The 11,920-nt window shown below is 46.9% G+C and overlaps 1 protein-coding gene across 1 annotated transcript; it reads right to left on the reverse strand.

The window, feature by feature from the left end:
• Positions 1 to 1,827: 1,827 nt before the first annotated feature.
• Positions 1,828 to 2,811, reverse strand: LOC311126518 (uncharacterized protein; the record flags this gene model as incomplete). The annotated part of the gene is given in 4 exon segments (XM_084200514.1): positions 1,828 to 2,193; positions 2,425 to 2,582; positions 2,585 to 2,686; positions 2,799 to 2,811. Coding segments are annotated over 4 exon segments (639 nt in total).
• Positions 2,812 to 11,920: the final 9,109 nt, after the last annotated feature.

Below are 11,920 nucleotides of genomic sequence, written 5' to 3' on the forward strand. Positions count from 1 at the left end.
TGATGAAACCTGCTCCAGAGCGCTCAGGACCTCAGACTGGGGCGAAGGTTCACCATCCAACAGGACAACGACCCTAAGCACACAGACAAGACAACGCTGGAGTTGCTTCGAGACAAGTCTCTGAATGTCCTTGAGTGGCCCAGCCAGAGCCCGGGCTTGAACCCGATCAAACATCTCTGGAGAGACCTGAAAATAGCTTTGCAGCAACGCTCCCCATCCAACCTGACAGAGCTTGAGAGGATCTGCAGAGAGGATTGGGAGAAACTCCCCAAATACAGGTGTGCCAATTTTGTAGAGTTATACCCAAGAAGACTCGAGGCTGTAATCGCTGCCAAAGGTGCTTCAACAAAGTACTGAGTAAAGGGTCTGAATACTTATGTAAATGTGATATTTCAGGTATTTTGTGTATATATAAATGTGCAAAAATTTATAAAAACCTGTTTTTGCTTTGTCATTATGGGGTATTGTGTGTAGATTGATGAGGGGGGGAAAAAAACTATTTAATCAATTTTAGAATAAGGCTGTGGGCCTCCAGAGTGTCGCAGCAGTCTAAGGCTCTGCATCGCAGTGCTTGAGGCGTCACTACAGACCCGGGTTCGTTCCCAGGCTGTGTCATAACCGGCCGTGACCGGGAGTCCCATAGGGTGGCACACAATTGGCCCAGCGTGGTCCGGGTTAGGGGAGGGTTTGGCCGGGGGGGTGCTTTACTTGGCTCATCACACTCTAGTAGAATCGGGAATTCCTCAGGGCAGCTGTCTAGGCCCCTTACTTTTTTCAATCTTTACTAACGACATGCCACTGGCTTTGAGTAAAGCCAGTGTGTCTATGTACGCGGATGACTCAACACTATACACATCAGCTACTACAGCGACTGAAATGACTGCAACACTTAACAAAGAGCTGCAGTTAGTTTCAGAGTGGGTGGCAAGGAATAAGTTAGTCCTAAATTGTTCAAAAACTAAAAGCATTGTATTTGGGACAAATCATTCACTAAACCCTAAACCTCAACTAAATCTTGTAAAGAATAATGTGGAAATTGAGCAAGTTGAGGAGACTAAACTGATTGGAGTAACCCTGGATTGTCATGGTCAAAACATATTGATACAACAGTAGCTAGGATGTGGAGAATTCTGTCTATAATAAAGTGCTGCAATGTATTCTTATCAACACTATCAACAAGGCAGGTCCTACAGGCAATAGTTTTGTCGCACCTAGACTACTGTTCAGTCGTGTGGTCAGGTGCCACAAAGAGGGACTTAGGAAAATTGTAATTGGCTCAGAACAGGGCAGCACGGCTGGATATACAAAGAGAGCTAACATTAATAATATGCATGTCAATCTCTCCTGGCTCAAAGTGGAGGAGAGATTGACTTCATCACTACTTGGATTTGTGAGAGGTATTGACATGTTGAATGCATCGATCTGTCTGTTTCAACTACTGGCACACAGCTCAGACACCCATGCACACCCCAGAAGACATGCCACCAGAGGTCTCTTCACAGTATTGTAATGTTATAAAAATGTATAACACTTAATTTTACCTCAGGAAGAGTAGTAGGTAATCATAATAAAAGCAAACACAAAGGCTTGTGCAAGGCTACTTACTTACTTATATAATCATTTACATTTTGCAATATGAAAATCTTATGATGAACAACATCAGTGTTTATCCTTGTATCAAATCAAACAAAGCTCATAATCAAAACCAAATACACATTTTAAAATATTTCATCTGATTTTAGAAATGAAAAAAACCAAAGTAAACTTAATTTGGTTTCATATATACAATTTGATTTCATGAGGACTAACCAAAACACAAATTCTCAGTCAAAAACACAAGTCAGAACACAGCCTCTCTATTCTTTCATGTGATTTCAGGTCCTCTGACTGGGAAAATGTCTTTCCACAAAGAGAGCAGTGGTATGTCTTCTCCTCCTGTGTATGTATTCTTTCATGCTTATTTAGGTGCCTTAACCAGTTAAATCTCTTTCCGCACTGGGAGCAGTGGTAGGGCTTATCCTCTCCTTTGTGTGTCCTGTCATGCGTATTCAGGGCTTCTAACTGGGTAAAACTCTTTCCACACAGGGAACATTGGTAGAGCTTTTCCTTTTTTTGTGTGTGTATTCGCTCATGCGTTTTCAGGGTCCCTAACCACCTAAAACTCTTTCCACAATGGGAACAGGGGTAAGACTTCTCTCGTGTGTGTGCTTTCTCATGCAGTTTCAGGCTCCCTAACCCCCTAAAACTCTTTCCACAGTGGGAACAGCAGTAAGGCTTCTCTCCTGTGTGTATTCTCTCATGCGTTTTCAGGCTCACTAACCAACTAAATTTCTTTCCACAGTGGGAACAGCAGTAAGGCTTCTCTCCTGTGTGTGTCCTCTTGTGCGTTTTCAGACTCTCTAACCATGCAAAAGTAATTCCACATTTGGAGCAGTGGTAAGGCTTCTCTCCGGAGTGTATTCGCTTGTGTCTTTTCAGGCTCTCTAACTGAGTAAAACTCTTTCCACACTGGGAACAGTGGTAAGGCTTTTCTCCTGTGTGTATTCTCTCGTGTGATTTCAGGTGTTGTAATCGGAAAAAACTTTTCCACACTGGGAGCAGTAGTGTCGTCTCACTGGTTTGGATGTCTCTGGGTCTGGTTCCCCTGAAGGACTCTTCCTGCTGTGAGAGTCTGGTCTCCCTCCTGCTAAAGACAAACAAAGTATTTAGTTAAATACTAAACAGAGACCTGAATGAAACCTCCATGTGATAAAACTATCTTCCTATGTGTAAACCACATAGGAAGATAGTTTTATCACATGGAGGTTTCATTCAGGTCTCTGTTTAGTATTTAACTAAATACTTTGTTTGTAAAAAATAAATAAAGGGAACACTAAAATAACACATCCTAGATCTGAATGAATGAAATAATCTTATTAAAATGCTTTTTTTCTTTACATAGTTGAATGTGCTGACAACAAAATCACACAAAAATGATCAATGGAAATCAAATGTATCAACCCATGGAGGTCTGGATTTGGAGTCACCCTCAAAATTAAAGTGGAAAAACCACACTACAGGCTGATCCAACTTTGATGTAATGTCCTTAAAACAAGTCAAAATGAGGCTCGGTAGTGTGTGTGGCCTCCACGTGCCTGTATGACCTCCCTACAATGCCTGGGCATGCTCCTGATGAGGTGGCGGATGGTCCCCTGAGGGATCTCCTACCAGACCTGGACTAAAGCATCCGCCAACTCCTGGACAGTCTGTGGTGCAACGTGGCGTTGGTGGATGGAGCGAGACATGATGTCCCAGATGTGCTCAATTGTCCATAGCATCAATGCCTTCCTCTTGCAGGAACTGCTGACACACTCCAGCCACATGAGGTCTAGCATTGTCTTGCATTAGGAGGAACCCAGGGCCAACCGCACCGGCATATGGTCTCACAAGGGGTCTGAGGATCTCATCTCGGTACCTAATGGCAGTCAGGCTACCTCTGACGAGCACATGGAGGGCTGTGCAGCCCCCCAAAGAAATGCCACCCCACACCATGACTGACCCACCGCCAAACCGGTCATGCTGGAGGATGTTGCAGGCAGCAGAACGTTCTCCACGGCGTCTCCAGAATCTGTCACGTCTGTCATGTGCTCAGTGTGAACCTGCTTTCATCTGTGAAGAGCACAGGGCGCCAGTGGCGAATTTGCCAATCTTGGTGTTCTCTGGCAAATGCCAAACGTCCTGCACGGTGTTGGGCTGTAAGCACAACCCCCACCTGTGGACGTCAGGCCCTCATACCACCCTCATGGAGTCTGTTTCTGACCGTTTGAGCAGACACATGCACATTTGTGGCCTGCTGGAGGTCATTTTGCAGTGCTCCTCCTGCTCCTCCTTGCACAAAGGCAGAAGTAGCAGTCCTGCTGCTGGGTTGTTGCCCTCCTACGGCCTCCTCCACGTCTCCTGATGTACTGGCCTGTCTCCTGGTAGCGCCTCCATGCTCTGGACACTACGCTGACAGACACAGCAACCCTTCTTGCCACAGCTCGCATTGACGTGCCATCCTGGATGAGCTGCACTACCTGAGCCACTTGTGTGGGTTGTAGACTCTGTCTCATGCTACCACTAGAGTGAAAGCACCGCCAGCATTCAAAAGTGACCAAAACATCAGCCAGGAAGCATAGGAACTGAGAAGTGGTCTGTGGTCACCACCTGCAAAACCAGTCCTTTATTGGGGGGTGTCTTGCTAATTGCCTATAATTTCCACCTGTTGTCTATTCCATTTGCACAACAGCATGTGACATTTATTGTCAATCAGTGTTGCTTCCTAAGTGGACAGTTTGATTTCACAGAAGTGTGATTGACTTGGAGTTACATTGTGTTGTTTAAGTGTTCCCTTTATTTTTTTTGAGCAGTGTATATTTTTGTAATGTATTCCCCCTCAGAATATTTAGTAAACTGCCTCCCTCATTGATTCTGCTTTATTTTCTAAGTGTATTTAGTTTATTAGGATCCCCATTAGCTATTGCTCATGTAGCAGCTCCTCATCCTGGGGTACACATAAAACATACAGTGGGGAGAACAAGTATTTGATACACTGCCGATTTAATTAATTAATTACTTAAAAATCATACAATGTGATTTTCTGGATTTTTGTTTTAGATTCCGTCTCTCACAGTTGATGTGTACCTATGATAAAAATGACAGACCTCTACATGCTTTGTAAGTAGGAAAACCTGCAAAATCGGCAGTGTATCAAATACTTGTTCTCCCCACTGTACAAATACATGACAGAGTACAGCACAGTTATAGACAAGAACACCATAAGATAATATTAAATTAAACAAACAAAACAAAAATGTCACAGCATAGAGAAAAGTACTGGTAAGAATTATGTGAAAACAACATGAGATCTGGTTGTTTTGCAATGATTTCTGACAGAATAAACATAGTAGTGAATATTTTACTAAACTTCGTTACCCACTCCAGTCAGCAGATGGAGATGTGAGTCTTTCAGGTGATTCTTCTTGCGTGACGTATAATCTAGTGGACGGGACGCTTCTTCATCAACAACACTGTTACTGATTCAACCACCTCGCTAGCCAACATAAAACCGAAATATTGACGTTTCTTTGGCAACTTTTGTGTATATGAATCTCAGTGTTTTAAATACTATTCTGTTTAAGTATCTACTGGTTTACTTGAATGTAATTTGCTTGTTAACTTTGTAAAAAAAACGTGTTAAGATTGATACTGAGCCTAGCACTAGGCTAGTGGCTAATGCTAACTAGCTAACATCCCGACCATGAGCTCACTAAGCTACTCCCCTCCTGCTAAAGAAGAAGAGGTCTGCTGGACGGAGAAAGAAGCTCTGGGACTGAACATTATCATAAAAGAAGAAGAGGAGGACGCTTTTAGAATAAAACAGGAGGAAGAGGAGGCTATAACATTGAAAGAGGAGGAGGATGTTACAGTGAAGGAAGAGAAAGAACCTTTTGGAGTGAAAGAGGAAGAGGAGGCCATCTCAATAAAAGAGGAGGAGGAAGACGTATTGGGAGATGAAGAGGAGACAGAAGATCTGATTAACACCAGTGAGTATTGGCTTAAACAGGGACACAAACTCAACACTTGTTGAACTAATGTGTCTGTTTTTTTTAACCAAATGAGCAAAGCGGACAACTCAGACGGAACCGTGGAATTCAGACATTAAAACCAGGGATGTAGTGGACGGTAAATACCGTTTTATTTTGTGAAACAGCGTCTACCCTCTTATTGTTGCGTTCCCTGCGTTGATCAAAACTCAGAACGTTTTATATTCTTGATCCGAGCTCTAATTGCGCCTCTTTTGCAAATGAGTGGAATCATGAACAGTTGTTTGTTCGTTATGTTCGCCTGCGCCCCCGCGGATTTTCCTTGTTAGCAGCACATCGCGTTTCATTTTACCCCCGCTACGTTAGTTTTAGCAGCACATTCACCACTCCACCCTCTCGCGAGTCGCGACACTGAGACGTGAAACGAACTTCCCCAGCTCGGAGTCGGGCTCAGCAGACCAACCGCAGAGACGCTGCTGACAGACTAGTGGGTTTGCGAGATTCCGGACATAAAAGTATTTTTGTAAATAATTGGACACAAAATAATCTGAAACACAACCAGAACAAACAGCAAATGCATCCAACAAGTTTGTACAGTCACAAGCTTAATGTAGTCATTGCGCGCTAGGAATATGTGTAACAATACGTAGGGAGTCAGGAAGCAAATGCAGTTAGTGAGTTTAATGACGAAGAACATGGAACGATACAAATCCAAAACAATTGTATTTGCCACATGCGCAGAATACAACACCTTACATTGAAATGCTTACTTACAAGCCCTTAACCAACAATGCAGTTTTAAGATAAATATGTGTTAAGTAAAAAATAGATAAGTAAAAAATAAAAAATAATTAAAGAGCTGCAGTAAAATAAAATACCAGTAGGGAGGTTATATACAAGGGGTACCAGTACAGAGTCAATGTGCGGGGGCACCGGTCAGTCGAGGTAATTGAGGTAATATGTACATGTGGGTAGAGTTAAAGTGACTATGCATAGATAATAAACAGAGTAGCAGCAGCGTAAAAGACTGGGGGACAATGTAAATAGTCTGGGTAGCCATGATAGTAAATAACCCGGAAGTATAAATAATACTGCCTGGTGGGGGAAAACAACGGAGCGCTAGATAAAGGGGAAGTCATCAGGGAGGTGATGAAGTCCAGAACGGAGCGCTAGATAAAGGGGAAGTCATCAGGGAGGTGATGAAGTCCAGAACGGAGCGCTAGGTAAAGGGGAAGTCATCAGGGAGGTGATGAAGTACAGAACGGAGCGCTAGGTAAAGGGGAAGTCATCAGGGAGGTGATGAAGTCCAGAACGGAGCGCTAGGTAAAGGGGAAGTAATCAGGGAGGTGATGAAGTACAGAACGGAGCGCTAGGTAAAGGGGAAGTCATCAGGGAGGTGATGAAGTACAGAACGGAGCGCTAGGTAAAGGGGAAGTCATCAGGGAGGTGATGAAGTCCAGAACGGAGCGCTAGGTAAAGGGGAAGTCATCAGGGAGGTGATGAAGTACAGAACGGAGCGCTAGGTAAAGGGGAAGTCATCAGGGAGGTGATGAAGTACAGAACGGAGAGCTAGGTAAAGGGGAAGTCATCAGGGAGGTGATGAAGTACAGAACGGAGCGCTAGATAAAGGGGAAGTCATCAGGGAGGTGATGAAGTCCAGAACGGAGCGCTAGATAAAGGGGAAGTCATCAGGGAGGTGATGAAGTCCAGAACGGAGCGCTAGATAAAGGGGAAGTCATCAGGGAGGTGATGAAGTCCAGAACGGAGCGCTAGATAAAGGGGAAGTCATCAGGGAGGTGATGAAGTCCAGAACGGAGCGCTAGATAAAGGGGAAGTCATCAGGGAGGTGATGAAGTCCAGAACGGAGCGCTAGGTAAAGGGGAAGTCATCAGGGAGGTGATGAAGTCCAGAACGGAGCGCTAGATAAAGGGGAAGTCATCAGGGAGGTGATGAAGTCCAGAACGGAGCGCTAGGTAAAGGGGAAGTCATCAGGGAGGTGATGAAGTACAGAACGGAGCGCTAGATGAAGGGGAAGTCATCAGGGAGGTGATGAAGTCCAGAACGGAGCGCTAGGTAAAGGGGAAGTCATCAGGGAGGTGATGAAGTCCAGAACGGAGCGCTAGGTAAAGGGGAAGTCATCAGGGAGGTGATGAAGTCCAGAACTGAGCGCTAGATAAAGGGGAAGTCATCAGGGAGGTGATGAAGTACAGAACGGAGCGCTAGGTAAAGGGGAAGTCATCAGGGAGGTGATGAAGTACAGAACGGAGCGCTAGATAAAGGGGAAGTCATCAGGGAGGTGATGAAGTACAGAACGGAGCGCTAGGTAAAGGGGAAGTCATCAGGGAGGTGATGAAGTACAGAACGGAGCGCTAGGTAAAGGGGAAGTCATCAGGGAGGTGATGAAGTACAGAACGGAGCGCTAGGTAAAGGGGAAGTCATCAGGGAGGTGATGAAGTACAGAACGGAGCGCTAGGTAAAGGGGAAGTCATCAGGGAGGTGATGAAGTCCAGAACGGAGCGCTAGATGAAGGGGAAGTCATCAGGGAGGTGATGAAGTACAGAACGGAGCGCTAGGTAAAGGGGAAGTCATCAGGGAGGTGATGAAGTCCAGAACGGAGCGCTAGGTAAAGGGGAAGTCATCAGGGAGGTGATGAAGTACAGAACGGAGCGCTAGGTAAAGGGGAAGTCATCAGGGAGGTGATGAAGTACAGAACGGAGCGCTAGATAAAGGGGAAGTCATCAGGGAGGTGATGAAGTACAGAACGGAGCGCTAGGTAAAGGGGAAGTCATCAGGGAGGTGATGAAGTACAGAACGGAGCGCTAGGTAAAGGGGAAGTCATCAGGGAGGTGATGAAGTACAGAACGGAGCGCTAGGTAAAGGGGAAGTCATCAGGGAGGTGATGAAGTACAGAACGGAGCGCTAGGTAAAGGGGAAGTCATCAGGGAGGTGATGAAGTACAGAACGGAGCGCTAGGTAAAGGGGAAGTCATCAGGGAGGTGATGAAGTACAGAACGGAGCGCTAGGTAAAGGGGAAGTCATCAGGGAGGTGATGAAGTACAGAACGGAGCGCTAGGTAAAGGGGAAGTCATCAGGGAGGTGATGAAGTACAGAACGGAGCGCTAGGTAAAGGGGAAGTCATCAGGGAGGTGATGAAGTACAGAACGGAGCGCTAGGTAAAGGGGAAGTCATCAGGGAGGTGATGAAGTACAGAACGGAGCGCTAGGTAAAGGGGAAGTCATCAGGGAGGTGATGAAGTACAGAACGGAGCGCTAGGTAAAGGGGAAGTCATCAGGGAGGTGATGAAGTCCAGAACGGAGCGCTAGATAAAGGGGAAGTCATCAGGGAGGTGATGAAGTCCAGAACGGAGCGCTAGGTAAAGGGGAAGTCATCAGGGAGGTGATGAAGTACAGAACGGAGCGCTAGGTAAAGGGGAAGTCATCAGGGAGGTGATGAAGTACAGAACGGAGAGCTAGGTAAAGGGGAAGTCATCAGGGAGGTGATGAAGTACAGAACGGAGCGCTAGGTAAAGGGGAAGTCATCAGGGAGGTGATGAAGTACAGAACGGAGCGCTAGGTAAAGGGGAAGTCATCAGGGAGGTGATGAAGTCCAGAACGGAGCGCTAGATAAAGGGGAAGTCATCAGGGAGGTAATGAAGTACAGAACGGAGCGCTAGATAAAGGGGAAGTCATCAGGGAGGTGATGAAGTACAGAACGGAGCGCTAGGTAAAGGGGAAGTCATCAGGGAGGTGATGAAGTACAGAACGGAGCGCTAGGTAAAGGGGAAGTCATCAGGGAGGTGATGAAGTACAGAACGGAGCGCTAGGTAAAGGGGAAGTCATCAGGGAGGTGATGAAGTACAGAACGGAGCGCTAGGTAAAGGGGAAGTCATCAGGGAGGTGATGAAGTACAGAACGGAGCGCTAGGTAAAGGGGAAGTCATCAGGGAGGTGATGAAGTCCAGAACGGAGCGCTAGGTAAAGGGGAAGTCATCAGGGAGGTGATGAAGTACAGAACGGAGCGCTAGGTAAAGGGGAAGTCATCAGGGAGGTGATGAAGTACAGAACGGAGCGCTAGATAAAGGGGAAGTCATCAGGGAGGTGATGAAGTACAGAACGGAGCGCTAGATAAAGGGGAAGTCATCAGGGAGGTGATGAAGTACAGAACGGAGCGCTAGATAAAGGGGAAGTCATCAGGGAGGTGATGAAGTACAGAACGGAGCGCTAGATAAAGGGGAAGTCATCAGGGAGGTGATGAAGTACAGAACGGAGCGCTAGGTAAAGGGGAAGTCATCAGGGAGGTGATGAAGTACAGAACGGAGCGCTAGGTAAAGGGGAAGTCATCAGGGAGGTGATGAAGTACAGAACGGAGCGCTAGATAAAGGGGAAGTCATCAGGGAGGTGATGAAGTACAGAACGGAGCGCTAGGTAAAGGGGAAGTCATCAGAGAGGTGATGAAGTACAGAACGGAGCGCTAGGTAAAGGGGAAGTCATCAGGGAGGTGATGAAGTACAGAACGGAGCGCTAGGTAAAGGGGAAGTCATCAGGGAGGTGATGAAGTCCAGAACGGAGCGCTAGGTAAAGGGGAAGTCATCAGGGAGGTGATGAAGTCCAGAACTGAGCGCTAGGTAAAGGGGAAGTCATCAGGGAGGTGATGAAGTACAGAACGGAGCGCTAGGTAAAGGGGAAGTCATCAGGGAGGTGATGAAGTACAGAACGGAGCGCTAGATAAAGGGAAAGTCATCAGGGAGGTGATGAAGTACAGAACGGAGCGCTAGGTAAAGGGGAAGTCATCAGGGAGGTGATGAAGTACAGAACGGAGCGCTAGGTAAAGGGGAAGTCATCAGGGAGGTGATGAAGTACAGAACGGAGCGCTAGGTAAAGGGGAAGTCATCAGGGAGGTGATGAAGAACAGAACGGAGCGCTAGGTAAAGGGGAAGTCATCAGGGAGGTGATGAAGTACAGAACGGAGCGCTAGGTAAAGGGGAAGTCATCAGGGAGGTGATGAAGTACAGAACGGAGCGCTAGGTAAAGGGGAAGTCATCAGGGAGGTGATGAAGTACAGAACGGAGAGCTAGGTAAAGGGGAAGTCATCAGGGAGGTGATGAAGTACAGAACGGAGCGCTAGGTAAAGGGGAAGTCATCAGGGAGGTGATGAAGTCCAGAACGGAGCGCTAGATAAAGGGGAAGTCATCAGGGAGGTAATGAAGTACAGAACGGAGCGCTAGATAAAGGGGAAGTCATCAGGGAGGTGATGAAGTACAGAACGGAGCGCTAGATAAAGGGGAAGTCATCAGGGAGGTGATGAAGTACAGAACGGAGCGCTAGGTAAAGGGGAAGTCATCAGGGAGGTGATGAAGTACAGAACGGAGCGCTAGGTAAAGGTGAAGTCATCAGGGAGGTGATGAAGTACAGAACGGAGCGCTAGGTAAAGGGGAAGTCATCAGGGAGGTGATGAAGTACAGAACGGAGCGCTAGGTAAAGGGGAAGTCATCAGGGAGGTGATGAAGTCCAGAACGGAGCGCTAGGTAAAGGGGAAGTCATCAGGGAGGTGATGAAGTACAGAACGGAGCGCTAGGTAAAGGGGAAGTCATCAGGGAGGTGATGAAGTACAGAACGGAGCGCTAGATAAAGGGGAAGTCATCAGGGAGGTGATGAAGTACAGAACGGAGCGCTAGATAAAGGGGAAGTCATCAGGGAGGTGATGAAGTACAGAACGGAGCGCTAGGTAAAGGGGAAGTCATCAGGGAGGTGATGAAGTACAGAACGGAGCGCTAGGTAAAGGGGAAGTCATCAGGGAGGTGATGAAGTACAGAACGGAGCGCTAGATAAAGGGGAAGTCATCAGGGAGGTGATGAAGTACAGAACGGAGCGCTAGGTAAAGGGGAAGTCATCAGAGAGGTGATGAAGTACAGAACGGAGCGCTAGGTAAAGGGGAAGTCATCAGGGAGGTGATGAAGTACAGAACGGAGCGCTAGGTAAAGGGGAAGTCATCAGGGAGGTGATGAAGTCCAGAACGGAGCGCTAGGTAAAGGGGAAGTCATCAGGGAGGTGATGAAGTACAGAACGGAGCGCTAGGTAAAGGGGAAGTCATCAGGGAGGTGATGAAGTACAGAACGGAGCGCTAGGTAAAGGGGAAGTCATCAGGGAGGTGATGAAGTACAGAACGGAGAGCTAGGTAAAGGGGAAGTCATCAGGGAGGTGATGAAGTACAGAACGGAGCGCTAGGTAAAGGGGAAGTCATCAGGGAGGTGATGAAGTACAGAACGGAGCGCTAGGTAAAGGGGAAGTCATCAGGGAGGTGATGAAGTACAGAACGGAGCGCTAGGTAAAGGGGAAGTCATCAGGGAGGTGATGAAGT

This window comes from Coregonus lavaretus (genome assembly GCF_964263955.1).
Source record: "Coregonus lavaretus genome assembly, contig: HAP1_SCAFFOLD_129, whole genome shotgun sequence".
In the NCBI taxonomy this organism is placed as follows: domain Eukaryota; kingdom Metazoa; phylum Chordata; class Actinopteri; order Salmoniformes; family Salmonidae; genus Coregonus; species Coregonus lavaretus.